General features: G+C 55.2%; 1 protein-coding gene across 1 annotated transcript in view; it reads right to left on the bottom strand.

Moving 5' to 3' along the window:
- Positions 1–487: 487 nt before the first annotated feature.
- MAP3K13 (mitogen-activated protein kinase kinase kinase 13) overlaps positions 488–15,276 on the bottom strand; it is a 151,847-nt gene continuing 137,058 nt past the window's right edge. The window contains 11 exon segments of the mRNA XM_078154689.1: positions 488–2,458; positions 2,662–2,959; positions 5,267–5,337; positions 6,513–7,302; positions 8,339–8,476; positions 9,214–9,330; positions 9,637–9,746; positions 11,274–11,382; positions 12,169–12,203; positions 12,205–12,328; positions 14,176–14,334. Coding sequence (XP_078010815.1) covers positions 2,357–2,458; positions 2,662–2,959; positions 5,267–5,337; positions 6,513–7,302; positions 8,339–8,476; positions 9,214–9,330; positions 9,637–9,746; positions 11,274–11,382; positions 12,169–12,203; positions 12,205–12,328; positions 14,176–14,334 — 2,053 coding nt within the window. The 3' untranslated portion in view covers positions 488–2,356.

Genomic DNA, 15,276 nt, shown 5'->3' with positions numbered 1-15,276 from the left:
GAAGCTCTGCCGGGCACAGCGTCCTCCCGATAGCAGCCCTCACACTGGGACGTAGCCAGGGAGGCGGGGCTGCAGCTGCAGGTTTCTTCTGACCACCCTCCCTCGCCCGCTATTAGCTAAGACATAACAAGTCCGTGTGTATCTGGGGTTGGGAGGGAGGAGGAGTTTTATTCCATTTCTTATTTCCCTGCGACACAGGGTGCTACGGTCTCGGGCGCGGCTCTGACCCGGACTCTCTGGGTCCCCTGTGCTTTGCGGGGCAGTTCTCCCGGGCCTCCTGCTGCAGACCAGGGGCTGTAGGACGCGTCGGCCGTCGCTCGTCCGTTCACCCGATCGGGCCGATTAGCGCACACCCAGTGAAGGCCCGCTGTGCTGCGGTCTCCGGGCCGGGCCCCGCGGCCGAGGCGGCAGCAGCGGGTGATTGTTGCTCTAGGCATCTGCCCAGCCACACTCACAAGGACCAATGAGGGACCGCGTCCACGTAGCGTTTCTTTTGTTCCTTTATAAAATCACACAGTTCACTGTCAGCAATAAATACGCAATCATTTGTGTTCCACTGTAAACCAAACCTTCTGATCGACAGAAAAGTGATCATGACAACAATGATGATAAAATAATAAAATAATAACAATAAAAATGCCTGAACTTAAGACCTTTCATGTAGTCCAGCTACAGAAATTTTATAAAATGGAATAATTTAGCTCGTACAATACTGCTCTATGGAGGAAACCCACTGTTCCTTGATCCTATCTAAGGGCTATCAATTATAGCCACAAAATTAAAATCAATGTCTCAACATTACGTGTAAACAAACAGATGTACCCAGTGAGTCAAGGAGACTGGCCCCTAGTCGCCTCCTAGGCCGGTGCAGCCAGCGAGACCCACAGGAGGGATGCATGTGCACGTGTGTATTTTGTCTGTGTGTATAGTGTGTGAGTGTAGGGGTGGGGAGGGAATGACACTGCTTTGATCTGGAACCATTTTTATGCCTCAATCTACAAAGACAGGGTGCTGCCCAAATCCGCCTCAACTTCCTAGGCCTGGGGCAGGACAGGGGCGAGGGGGAAGAAAGAGAGAAGGAGGGAGGGAGGGAGAGAGAGAGAGCTCGACATAAAAGCATAGCTGGGGCCAGGGGATGGGACCCAGGTTAACACTTGTCCGCCCTGAAGTTCCTTCCCCCCTGGGTGGAGGGAAGCCCCCCTGGAAAGGTTCCTGAGCCCTTGGCCTGGAGGTGAGTGGTCTTCTGCCCCAGGACAGGCCCTGAGCAGTACACGGGGTTTACTTCCAGGACCCTTCTACGTCCCAGAGGTAAACACCACGTGAAGCTTCTCTGACCAAGGATATTACACTTACAATCACATTCTGTTTCAGGGTTTGGGGTGGAGGGTAGAATGGGGAATCTTCCCATGTCATCTGGCTCTTGTAGACTAACCTGGTGGTTACCCGAGGCTCTCTAAATAGTAAAGAATTAATAAATACAAACTAAAGGGACAGGTTTGAACCACTATTGGAAAGCTGACGCCGGCCCTGTTAAGCTCAGCCCCAGACGCCCTGGCTCCTTCTCTAGGCAAAGTGGACAGGAGGTGGAGAAGACACAGGCCAGCTGCAATCAGACGCCCCAGGGCTCCCTGAGCTGTGCAAGCGGTCCTCAGACCTGTCCAGGTCACGCTTGGGCTGGCCCCAGAAGAACCTGGAGAAGCCCAGGAGCTCCCAGGAGAAACGGAGGGGGTCCTGACAGCCAGATGCTGCTTCAAAAATCAGAGAAATAAAAGCAGCCTCCGTTCACTCCGAGGGAGCAGCTTAGCCTCCAGCCCTCGCCGCCCAGAGTCCTGAGCCCCTCGTCCGGCTGGGAGCTCTGCTTGCAAATTACAGGATATTGCTGGGTTTTTTTTCTCTGTTCCCTGTTTTTTTTCAATGCCTTTTCCATCATTGCTAGGGCCCAAAGGCCTGGTCCCCTATTCAATCAGCAGCACTAATTCCTGGCCCCATAAACTCGAGGGACGTTGCTCTTAAATTCTATTTCCTTCTTAATTTTTTTGCAACAAATTATTGTGTCTGTCTCTGTATGTATATATAATATATACATATGCCATATATAGTTCACTCTTTACAGTACAAAGTGTTAAAATGTCAAACAAAAATAAATATTCGCGTTACAGTAGCTAGAAGAGTCAATAAAAGAGATCCCTGCCATTCTTGATTGAAATGCTCGGTGAGAATTAACTTCGTCTGGACGCCATCTTCCCCTCAGGAGAGGTGCGATGTGAAGTCTCACGTCCCTGCTGTTGCAGATCACTTTGGGGAGGAGGATGGGGGAGCAGACAGCGAGTGACCTGCCTTGGCCGGCTGGCTCTCTTTACCACGTGGCCGAGTTGTAGTGCTTGTTGGTACGGACTGTGGCATCCGAGCACTCCCCGTCGGACGAGTCACAGTCGGACTCCCCCAGCGGCCCGGGATTCTGCGGAGCAAGGAGCAGAAAGAGAGCTCAGCCTCCGGGAGGGGGATCCTTGGTCCTGAGGAGGCTGGGCAGGCTCCCCACCGCCTTCCCACCCACCAGCCAGCCTGCTCCGCCTGCTCCCCTGCAAGCTGGCGGTTGGGAAAGGTGAGGAAGGCACCCACACCCAAGGGCGGGGCAGAGGAAGGGGTCCCTGGGCCACCCACCTCGTAGCCATGCTCCTCGGCACAAAGCTTGCCCAGGGACATCCGAGTCTTCACCCTGCGGACGGCGCACTCCTTGTCCGAAAGCCCGTCGGACTGGGTGGAGATCTCGATGGGGATCTCCGGGGTCTGCGACAGCAGGTCCTCCAGCTTCTCGGCCAGCCGGTCTTCCAGCCGGCGGCCCAGCTCATCGGGGCTGTTGGAGTGGTCGCTGGTGTTCCCCTCCTCGCCGTCGGACACAGAGAAATTTTCTGAGCTGAAGGTCGAGTAGGACTGGCAGCTGCTGATACAACGGTGAGGCCTGAAACCCAGAAGTCTGGTCAGTGTCGCTGCCGGAGCCCCTGGCCCTTCCCTTTCCTCAGTCACAGACCCCCCCCCCCAGAACTTCAGCTCCAGAAGGGGCCAAGGAGTGTTCAAATCCTGGCTCCCCCATGGGCCAGCTGTGGGGAGGTCGCTCCCCCTTTCCAAACCTCAGCTTTCTCTTCTGTACAATGGGCAATGATACTTCCACTCCCTAGCTCACCATCCTGGGGATGACCAAAGCTCTGTAAGAATGGCCTGACCCAAGTGACAGTCATGTGAGACAGCAGTGAATCGGTGGGGCCAGGCCCAGGACGCTGGCTGTCTCCCAGATGCCAGGCGGGGCTTTTCTACCTGCCCTGTCTCGACATCATTCACTTTGTAGGGTGTGCTCCCATAGGGGACAGCAGTTGTTTTTTGTTATGGAAGGAGGAAACGGAATCACCCTGAGCCAGTCCCCGACCAAAGGACGATTGGAGTCCGAGGACCTGCCTGCCATGAGCGACTCAGTGGCTTTGGGAAAGTCCCCACCCTCTCTGGGCCTGTGGGAGTCTGCCGGCCTATGTGCTCTCCAAGGCCCTTCCAGCTCTGATCTGTGGATTGTAGGACCCCACGAGAAGAGGCCTGTGTAATTCGGTTCATCAGAGGAAGTGAGCTTGGCACCGAGGGGACTTCACAGAAAATGCCTCCTTTGATTTACAGTCTTGACAAACATCTGCCCAGCCCCCCAAACCACGGCTGGCTGCCCTTGCCTCCATCTGTCCCCACACTAACCAATCCCCTTTGAAGACTGTCCTTCCAGTCCAAGCCAGTGTGGACCATGGGGCCCTTATTCAAAGGCCTGCTGGGGGCACCCCGCTGTGCCACGGTGCAGGATTACAGACAAAACATGGAAACCAAGCTCCATCCTCTAGAAAGTGGACTTCTCCTGGGAGGGGGATACAGTGTGTGTGTAGAGACAAGGATGTACCTGAGAACAGGAGGGAGCACATGCTCACAGCCGAGGGAAGGCTGCCCGGGGAGCCAAAGGATTCTAAGGGGCAGCTGTGAGGGGGCAGAGCATCCCAGGCATGGGGGGTGGCCAGCAAGGGCTCAGCTCCTTTTCAGCATAAGGAGGCAAGTGGCTATTTCTAAGGCTAGCCTGAATGAGCACAGGACAGAAAGTCATTTTATCTACTAATACTTTTCTTAGGATTTAATAACCTAAAAAAGAATTTTAAAAATTGTCTTTACATGTAATTAGAAAAATAAAATACTATTAAAAAATAACCAGGGTATAGAAGATCACCACAGAACTGAAGGAGTCACTGAATCTATCTAAGGGACATCACAGTACCAGAGTTGGGAAGGACCTTGGCAGTCACCGAGCTCACCCTTCAGCCCAGGACCAGAGTCTGTTCTGCCATATTCCTGAGAAGTCCTCTGTCCCTCGGTGGGAATACTTCCAGGGCCAGGGAGCTCACCTTCTCTGGTCCAGTTTCTGGACAGCTCTGATCATTAGAAAGCTCTGCCTAGAACTGAGCCTCCTAGAAGCGGCCTCCTTCTCCCCACCCACCCATCAGGCCTGGCTCTGCTCCCTGCTGCCAAATGGACAAGCCCAGTCCTATGGCAGCTTTTCCAGTGAGTTGCTTCTTGCAGCTTCTTCCATCTAAACCTTCCCAACTTCTTTAATAATCCCTCCCTTGCCATAGCGTCCAATCTCAGTCACCCTCGTCAGGACAGATTTTGGAGGGGCCACGTCTAGGAATCATTGAAGAATGGCCTCGTGGGCCAGGATGTCCTAAGGGTGACCTGGGATCTCCAGGTCTGCAGAAGGTGAGACCTTCTTTGCTGATTGCGGGAGACCTCGGGACATCTCTTCTGCGTCGGAGGCCGCCTCTAAAGGGCCACAGAGAAACAGCATATGCTGGCAGCAGGGTTAGCCAAGACTAGCATATAGTGAGTAAAAAGACTCCTGGGCTGAGGGGGAGGCCAAAGTACAGGGCACCTGTGATTCTAGCCCGACTCTCCACTCTAGACTCTATGGTGCCACAGGGTTTCACCAATGGACTCAATAGCACCTCAGGTTCTGGGGGCATTTTTATACCTTGGTTATTGAGGCTGTAAGAAAAGTACCAGGGGCATAGAAGCCTCTTGAGGGCAGGGATGGTTCTATTTTTATGTCTGTATCTCAGTACCTGCCACATAGTAGGAGCTTAATAAATGTTCGTCATCTTAAACATTTGTTACAGGGAAAGGGGACGGTGGCTAAGCTTGAGCTGCCCCCTCTTGGGCCGCCTTGGAAGGGGCTGAGCGTGCAGCGTTTTACCTCTGTCTTCGGGGAAACTCAACTTCACTATCGACTTCTCCTTCTTCCTCTTCTGAAGAGTCGTCACCACTCTGAGAGGGACAAGGAAAGATGGGTTTTACTGGAGCTGTTACAAACCTTTACAGAAAAGATGTCTTCATCACTGTCACTGCCAGCAGCGTCAAGTATCCTGGCCGTAGGGCTGGAAGGGACCCAGACGTCATCTGGTCCTTTTAGAGAGGAGGAAGCTGAGGGGGGATTCTGCTCTGGCCCACGACCCCTCCATGGATTTGAACTCATGGCTTCTGACTCCCAAGCTGGAGTCTTGTCCATCCATTACACTGGGCTGTCCTAGAATCTCCTCCAGAGCCCACTCCCCATGCAGCCCTAATCCAAAAACATCGGTGAGGCTGACTCCTAGGGCTCCTGCCTTCCTTCCCACCCTCCATTACCATCCTCTTTAAAAAAAAAAAAAGGAGAGAATTTTTGTTTGTGAAAACACACATGACCTTGATAAATGTCTAGGTGAAAAATACAGAAATCACCTGGGAGGTTTTACTGTGTTCATTTCACATTTCAAGCACCTAAGCCCAAGTTTCTCTCTTCGTTCAATCCTATGGACAGATGGGCAGCTGGCAAAGAGTCAGCTGGATTGGACAAGGCCCTGGCCCCACCCGAGTGGGCACAAACTCTGAGGCTTCACAGAGGGTCTGTCTCTCTCAAGGCCCAGATTTCCGTATGGACATGTAGAGAGACACCCACCCAGCCACAACACCCACATGCAAGCACATGTCTGATTATCCCTTGGGGGTGCCCTGGTGACAAGCCACGGTTAGGAGGTGGCGGAGGGCCAGAGAGAATTGGCACTCAGGTAACCACGGAATCGAGGGCCCGGAGGATGCCCCTGTACACTGAGGCAGGGGGGTCCCATCATGTCTGAGGCTCCTCCAGCTCTACGCCCAACCACGCCAGCCCTGGACGGACCTCGTGTGTTATTTAGCTGACCCCCTCATTTTCAGGGGAGGAGTGAGGTCCAAGGCTGCTTGGTGGCAGAGCCGTCACTCCTGCCAGGCTTTCCTACCTCTCTGCAGTGGGCCCCAGCCTCCTCCAGCAGCGGGGCTCAGAGGAGACCCCTGGTGCCGAGGAACCTGGGCAGAGAGAGCCTTGGTGTCAATCAGCCGCTTAATTGGTGGAGAAAGCTTGTTTCTAATGACAACTAAGTGGGCTCAGCAGGGGTGCCATGCGGAGACCCTGTCCCGGGCCTTACCTTCTGAAGGGGTCTCGTTTTTCGAGGTAGCATCGGAGGGGTCATGTGCTGGGGGGGGCTGAAGGAGGACACAGGCTGGCAGCCCTGGAATTCTTGAGCTTCCCTCTTGTCAGGAGCCTGCCCAGCTTCACAGAGGCTGCCGTGGGCTGGGGCCACGGGCCGGTGGAGGCTGGAGCTCTGGGCCTCTGGCTCTGAAGATGCTTCGCGTGGCCGGCTGGGCTCCAGCTGGCACTGGAGGCAGGGGTCATAGGGGTCTGCCTGACAACAGGCCCAAGGGCCGGCCAAGCTCCCCGGGGGCTCTGAGCCCTTCCAACAGTCCGCGGCCATGGCTGTGGAGATGAGGTCGGGGCTGGAGCCGGACACCTGTCTTTGAGCATGGTTACTGAGCGGGCTGCGCAGGGCCGCCGCGGGCCCAAAGTACCTCAGGTTGTTAGCACAGTTGGCGATGTCCTGCCCATGCAGGTTGAGGCTGGGGTGGTGGTCGTGGGCCGAGGGCCTCGAGGGCTGGGGGTACTGCTGCTGCTGGGCGCTGTGATGATGGGGAGGATGGAGGGGGGCAGGAGGCGGGCAGGGCAGTGTGCCCTGGGGGGAGGCCTCCTGGGCCGGCTGGTTTTTCAAGATGGCCACAAAGTCACTATGGCTGCCTTTGCTATTGGCCCGGCGGTGGCGGGGCTTGCTGCGGTATCGGCCTTTGCTGCCCGGAGTTGATATTCTGGGGCTCCCGGACACCGGGGATGCCTGGGGAGCCACCTCCGTGGCGGGGATGCCTTCGGAGCGCAGGAGATCTGGCCTGGGAGAGAGGACAGATGTTACCCCGAAGAGGCCAGCATCGAGCCAAGGGATGTAGTGGAACACCGGACACCAAAGAGCCGTGGTGGGATGGCCTTATCCCTAATGACCCGCAGAGATGCTGCCCGGCCTTGGAGCCAGGCAGGCCTGGGGTCACCCGGCCAGGCATGGAGCCCCCACGGGGCCCCAGCCAGCGACTCCGAGGCTCGCACTGGCGGATGCCAGGAGAGGCCACAGGCCTGCAGGGGAATCCTGCCCTAACGCCCTGGGACCGGGGGATTCCTGGTCCAGATTTTGCCACTGGCATCTCTACCCAGGAAGACAAGGGGTCGTCAGCCCAGAGAGGAGAGGCGGGCGTGGGCTGTGTCCCAGCGGGACATCGCGGAGGAGAAACACTGACAAATGCCCCCCCCCAATGCCTGCGAACCACTTACAGGGCGCTCCTCATTGCAGTCTCCCAACCACACGGTGGGGCACTGTTATCCCCATTTTACAGATGAGGAAACTGAAGCTCAGAGAGTGAAGCCCAATACCAAACAACTCCTAAGCCACGAAGGCGGAATTCAAACTCGGGGCTTCCTGGCTCCAGGACCCTAGAGAGCTGGCTGGTGTGCCTGAATCAGCCAATTGTCAGTTTGATTGTTAATTAAACAATCAGGAAATATTACAGATAGTGGGAGAGGTGTCAGAGGGCTGGAGACAGGCAAAGCTCTTTTAATTTTTTTAAAAGGAGACTTAGATTTGATTGTTTTGCATTTTCTATGTAGCTCAGGCCTGGTGCGCAGTAAGGGATTAACATACGCTGACTGATTGATATATCCAGCCCAGGCCTTCCCAGAATAGGAATTCCCTCCACAACATCCCTGAGAAGCGGCCAGGGGCTCAGGCCCCACAGGCAGAGTGCTGCCATGTGACCTTGGCCTAGTCACCTAACTCCCTCCATTTCCTATGAGGAGGGTGGAGCAGACAAGCTCCCTAAGGTCCCTTTGGAGCTTAAGACCAGACATGACCTCCGACCCAAGGCAGAGGCGGCTCACCGTTTTGTCGGCAGTCCCGGTTTATGAGACACCCCTTTCCTCTTCATCAGCTTCTCCACGGTGTTGGGATGGATGATGGGTCTCACAGGGTGCCGTTTGTAGGTTCCAGGATACTTCTTTTCCACAGCTTGCTCACGCCTGTGAAAGAAGATGAAAAGTCCCATTTCAACCAAGGAAGGGACAGAGAGAAAGCACTCTCCATTTCTTTATCCGTTTATTCTTTCACTCATTTATTTATTTTTGGCACGGTCTGGCTGGAGCTATCAGAGTCAGAAAACTACGTGCCTATGCAGGTAATCTAGTGTAATAAGAAGAGAGACAAATTATCCCAAAGTCACTCAACTGAATTCTGCATTTCAGGCCCTATTGATACTGAGGCCTCAATTCTACTGCCCCCAAAGCAAAAGAAACCCTCAGGTCACCCTCCAGAGGATACGGCATTAGAGAAAAGGAGGAAAAGATCTGTCAGGATGATGGAGAGGCTCGTGGCGGGTGTAAAGAGGCCATGACAGAGTCCCAACAAGGATCTGAGTCCAAGACGCCCTCATGGGCGCGGGCACGGACATGGGCCGGTTGGTGCTGGCCAGCCGAAACGCTGCCTTGGTGTGCAGGACACGTTGAAAGCCCCTGAGGGAGGCCGAGAATGACGGCTGGATCCTCCCTAATAATTTTCCTGGGTTGTTGAGGCCCCTTTGCCCATATTTCATTCAACATCCAGTATTGTCCATGGAGTGCCGATGGAGCCTTGAGGAGGCTTCGAGGTCAGGAGCTGTTCCCGCCCCTGGGGCTGCCCGTCCTGGGCCCACAAAAGGTGGCTGGGCGGGGGGGGGGGGGGGGAGTGGTTGGGGAGGGGAGCGCACAGGCCGGCTGCCTACTTGATAAGCTCCTTCTCCCGGACCTCCAGCTGCAGCATGATGGCGCTCAGCTCCATGTACAGGTTATTGGCACGTTCTAGTTTCCGCTCATAATGTTCCCGGATATCCAGTGCGTGCCTAGCAAACAAAACCAAACCAAACATGGTTCCAGGAGACATCCACCCACCAAACGCCCTGCGGCCTGTGTCAGTCTGATCTAGGGTCAGGGCAAGACAGGGGAGACGTCGATGGGATGCGATCGTGGCGTTCAAAAACAAAGAGCGTCAATGAGACATCCTAAAATGATTGATGCCATTCTCCTGGATCCTACACACCAGAAGGACGCTGCGCGGTAGGAACACAGGAGGAGATGGTGGGCGAGTGCGGGAGAAGGCATGGGGGTGGGAGAGGGGGAAGGCGAAGAGGGGGGCCCTGGGAGGAGACCTGAGCTCTTCTCTCCGGCGCCTGATGAGCTCTTCATCCAGCCGGTGTATACAAGTGCCTTCACTCTTGATCTTCTCAAAGTGCTTTTTCACTTCCTCCCTCCATTCAGCCTGCGAGAAGGGAAACCAAGGCACAGTCAGAACTGCAGCTGCTCCACTGGGAATTCTGGGGAGCCCCCGGCTGCAATGTTCCCAGAAGGAAGCCCCTTCGAGGGTGGGGGGCCTTCTTCTCTAGAACAATTTCTCTGGATATCTGGGAATTGCTCTGTTATCTGAGGCTTGCACAGGATCCAGTCAACTCCACAAGCATGGAGTGAGACCCTCCACTCCCCTGGGCCCTGGGATACGGGGACAAAACAAGCGCCCTGCCTCCCGGCAGCTTCTGTTCCACAGCGGGGACATCCTCCGCATGGGGATGGGTGGAGGGACAGGAGCTGTGATTTCACTGGTGAAGGGAACCGAGGTGAGGAGGCCTCCTCCATTGACGCGGGTCCATGCCTTCTCCCCAAGAGCTGCCCAGAGCACTGACAAGTTAAGGGACCTGCCCGGGGCTGCAAGACCAGTATACGTCCACCGTGGGACCCGAACTCAGGTCTTCCTGGATCCAAGGGGAGCTCTCTCTACAGATAAGTCTATAGGAGGTCATTTGAAGGGAGAAGCACTAACGACTGGGGAAGGGGAGATTAGGAAAGATTGCCTCTAGGAGGAGCTGAGTGTGTCAGGAAGCCAGGGGTGGAAGAGGCAGAAGTGGAAAGGGAGAGTGTCCCAGGCAGGGGGCACAGCTTATGAAAAAGTGTGATGGCTTGTCCCACAAAGGAGGAGAGGAAGGTTGTTTAGAAATGGGGGCCTGCCTTATCTACTCAAAGAAGGTTTTATTGTAGGCACATGTGACTCATGAGAATCACATGCTGAGCTTGATGACTTGTGTCCAAGCAGCCAAGGTGCCGGACAACTTCAGCAGAAATGAGGAGTGATGTCTGACCGGGTCACTGAGCCAGGGAAGGAATGGGAGCTGATGGGAGCTGACGGGCCAGCCCTCAGGGAGTGAGACGTGCACCCAACATGCACATTCAGTGACCGGGACGTTATCGGGGATGTCCAGGGCTGCCAGCCAGAAGACAAAGGAGGCTCAACTCCTGCAGCTCTGATGGTTCCATTCAGTGTGAATGGACGGCCCTTTATGAAGCACCCACCGTGTGCACTCTGGTGGGCACTGAGACACCAAGACACAGGTCAGTCAAAACCAGGTGTTTGGGGGGAGAGAGAGTAGTGGCAAATAGGAGGGATCAGCACAGGCTTCCTGGAGGAGGAGACCTCTCAGTGCAGCCTTGAAGAGCCCTCGGGATTCAGTTCAATTGGATTTAGCAAACATTTATCAGACACCAGCTGTGTACAAGCACGCTCTGTGTGGGCTGGGGAAGGACAAATCAGGGAGGCCTGCAGGGAGGAGGCCCGGGATGACGGGGGTGGGGGGGCAGGAAGCTAGATGGGCTGGTGCGCTGGGTGCCGGGGGGCAGGATGGCGGCCCCACCACAGAGGGCCTGGAACGCCAGGCGGAGGAGCCTGCGGACGCGCTCGGTCCCCGTCGCTGTGGGGACAGGCTGGGAGGGGACCAGGGAGCAACATCTCCCCGCTCACCTGAGATTTGAAGTAGGTCTCCTGTGGCGTGGCGAGCACATCGGCAGAGGCGATGTCCAGGTGCAGGAGCGTCTGGCGGAAGGAAGGCCGGTTGCGGGGCTTGCTCTGCCTAGAGTGAAGGAAGAGACCGCTGGTGAGCTCGGCTCCGGGGCTGCGTCTGGCAGAGCAGAGGGAGGGCGCTCATGCTGTTTTATGACCAGCGTTTTCAACTCGGCTAGAGGCGGCCGGGTGGCACCTGGAGCCAGGAAGACCCGAGTTCAAATCCTGCCTCAGATACTTCAGAGCTGTGTGACATGGGGCAGGTTCTTGACCTTCACCTGCCTCACTTTCCTCATGTGCAAAGTGGGGGTGGTAACAGCCAGGGGGACAGTGCTGAGCACACCTGCACTTAGTAGGCGCTTAATAAATGCTCATTCATTTTCTTCCTTCTTTCCCTTCGCAGCCTCATAGGTGTAGAGCCAGAAGATCCGCCAGAGGTCACCACATCCAACCTCATTTTACAAATGGGAAAACTGAGGCCCAGAGAGGCTGAATGTGCGCCCTGGGTCACACAGTGGGTAAGTGTCTGGGTCAGAATCTGAAACCTCTCCAGCATGAGGCCTCTCAGCCAAGCAGAAGCTGCAACCACGGGGGTCTCCGTACTCTTCTGAGATCTGACATCTCCTGAGGCCTGCAGAACCTGGAGACATCTCCCATGTGAACTGTGTACCTCCCGTGGGCCATCTCTTCCCTGTTCTGAAGGGCAGGGAATCAGGGGCTCAGACTAGGGGAGGGTTGGGTAGAGCACTGAATGGAGGGTCAGGAGAACCAGGGGACCCCCTCTCTGGCCTCAGTCTCCTCCTCGGAGGCTTCCCCTCCCCGGTGTTCCTAGGCTCCAGACAGGTAGACATCTCACCAGGTCTGCTTCATGAGGATCTTGAAGCCATCGGGGGCACGTGGAGGGGACAGGCAGGTGTAGACTGTTGCTGCCCACGCCCCAAATGATGGCCGACGAGTCCACGTCTTTGTACGGGATCTCCCCTGTCAGCAGCTCCCACAGCACCACCCCGAAAGACCTGAAAAGAAGGGAAACTCAGCCGCGTCAGAACACATAGGGAAAATGGCTTTATCTTGGGGGTGGGGAGGGTGGGCTGTTCTAGTCATCGTTATCGTTATTGTTGGGAACAAGAAATACAGAGCCTCAGATGCTTCCGGCTGTGCGGCCGCGGGCAAGCTGCTTAACCTCTCTGTGCCTCAGTTTCTTCATCTGTAAAACGAGGGGGTCTGGCGTGATGGCCTCTGGGGTCCCTAGAGCTGTGTACACTCTCGGAGCCCAGAAATCAGGCTCCAAGAGCCTTTGATGGAAGACAGCGTATTTCTCTCGGTGGGGGGCGGGAGCTCAGCTGTTAGACCACAGGAAAGGACCCGGCTTTTCGACATATAGCAGGATCCAGATCCAGAGGCAGAGGAGATCCTTGAGGCCACTGAGTCCAGCCCCCCGAGTTTTACAATTGAAGACCCTGAGGCGGGATCTGCACCCACATCTTGCCGACTCTGCTTCCTGCTCTCTAGTCACCGTGACTAGAGAAGCGTCTCTGAAGCATCAGGCTCAAGGCTTCCGACTTCTGACTGGTTTTCTCTGATTGATTTAAAGAAATGTAATGTAATAAAGACTCACTGATCACCTGCTGAGGCTGAGGATAACAGTGACGTCACAGTCCCCGCTTCTACGGCTCTAAGGTGTAAAGTGCTTTGCTTGCCTCATTTGATCTGGGAGGCGGGCGCTATTATTCCCATTTGACAGAGAGAAACTAAGGCACAGAGAGGTTAAGTGACTCACCCAGGGCCACACAGCTAGTCAGGATTTGAACTCAGGTCAGGATTTGAACTCAGGACTTGCAGACTTCACGTCCAGTGCTCTGTGCACTGCCCCACCCAGCTGCCTACTGTGTGCAAAGCTAGGCTTGCAGGGCAACAGGAAAATGAGAGAAATGGACATAGTTTTGCCTCCAGGAGCTGGCGATCAAAGTACCAGAGGTGCAGCCCTGGAAGGGACCCTAGGTCTCACCTCCTTTCTCATTCTGGGGGGAGGCTGCATAGGCCAGACACACAAAGACCACACTAACATACAGAAACAAGGCATGAGTGTTTGAGCCCAGGCAGCAGGGCAGAGGGAGAGCGCGTCCTTGGCGCCCAAGTTCCTTGGCATCAAAGCCTGGTTCTGCCCTGACTCACTGTGTGTCCTTGGGCAAGTCCCTCACCCTCTCTGGGCCTCAGTCCTTCCTGGGTAAGTTAAGGAGGTCCCTTTTCAGCTCTAGAACAATTCCATTTTTTAAGTGCCTACTATGTGCCAGGAATGGTGCTGAGGGGCAGAGATACGGGGACAAAAATGAAACCAGCGGGTCCTCCAGGACCAGACAGTCTACTGAGGCTACAGACCACCCAAGCCAAAGCATTTCCTGAGGGCCTTCTATGTGCCAGGGACTATGTGAGGCTGCCCTCAGGGGGCTCACGTTCTACGGGGGGCCACAACATGGACGCAAACATGGAATCAGAAATTGGGTTTCTTTGTTTTGGGTTGTTTTGATTTTGGGCGGGGCTGGCGCTAACTTCTGAGCGGTCTGGAAAGGGATAACCTTCCTTGGAAGTGGCCACGCCTGAGTCAGTGACGTTCAACTAGGACCCAGAAGACGCCCGGGGGGCAGCCGAAGCTTTCCCGGTGGACTCAGGCCCTCCCAGGCCAGGCAAGCATTAATGATCACCTTCCCTGTGGCTATCGGGAGGACACAACCTCACTTCTCCCCCCACGTCCTGCTGATTCCCACTGGATCCCAGGCTGTCTGAGCTGCTGGAAGAGGGATGGAGGAGGATGGATAAGGGCTGGCTTCCGGGCGCCCAGCTGCCAGTAGGGACAGCCACTCACCAGATGTCCACCTTTTCTGAGACCGGCTCATTTCGGATCACCTCGGGGGCCATCCATGCCACGGTGCCAGCAAACGACATTTTTGTGCTTTTATCACTGAGTTCTTTCGAGGTGCCAAAGTCAGAAATTTTGACTGCGTCTGTATGAGTGACTAATACACTAAAAAAGAGACAGACAGACAGAAAGTCTGCAGGGTTAGCTCAGAGGTAAAAGACAATAGCGACTTAATGCAACCTAATAGGCATAATTCGAGCCCCTGCTTGGCACAGCCCACGGGCACAGCGGTAGTACAGTATATAATACAGTACAGTATAGTAGAGTACAGTAGAGTACAGCATAGCATAGTTTACACTCTGCTACATACTTGGATACGAGACAAGGTCCTCTGGTGACTTACATTCAACTCTGCAGGGGCACGGAATACAGCCACAACACAGGGGACTAGTTAGAGAGTCTATACTAAGGAAGGACAATGAATAGAGGGCGTTCTCAGACCGGGAGGGCTCGGGCCTCCCACAGGAGAGGGTACCTGTGGGCGGCAAACGTGAGGTAGGAAAGCATTTCAGGTATTGGTGAGCTCTTGTCCCGAGAAGGAAATGAGGCAAGTTGTTTAGAAACTGGTGCATTATTGATCTGGTCAAAGAACATCCTTGGGCAAAGGCACAGAGGTGGGAAAGGGTATATTATGAGGAAAATCTGAGAGCATTCCAGAGGAAGAGTCCTTTGCAACCAGCCTGGAAAGCCAGGCTGCTCCAGATCCTCAGCTTACAAAGCTGAGGGACCCGCCATCTCTAATCGCCAGACAGAGGAGTTTGTATGGAACCTGGGCTGGTCTATCCGTGCCAAGTTTGGCAACACGGAGATGCCTCTGAGAGGTCTCTGGGGCACGTCCAGTTTGCCCGGCATGGATGCCTCTGCACCCCCTGGGCAGCCTGAGCCACTCAGTCTTCTCCTCCTCTGCTCTTTCTGCTCGGGCCAGAGAGCAAAGATTGCAGTTCATCCACAGCACGGACGCCTTGAGCTGAAGGACTTTCCTCCCTCCCTCTCTTTCACTCAGCTCTGAGAAATGAGCCTGGGGGGTGTTTGTTTCTGTTTTGTGGT

This window comes from Phascolarctos cinereus, unplaced genomic scaffold, assembly GCF_003287225.1.
Source record: "Phascolarctos cinereus isolate Bilbo 61053 unplaced genomic scaffold, phaCin_HiC Scaffold_5;HRSCAF=322, whole genome shotgun sequence".
NCBI lineage: Eukaryota > Metazoa > Chordata > Mammalia > Diprotodontia > Phascolarctidae > Phascolarctos > Phascolarctos cinereus.
The sequence above is the reverse complement of the archived record's forward strand: the minus strand, read 5'-3'. Positions and strand labels throughout refer to the sequence as shown.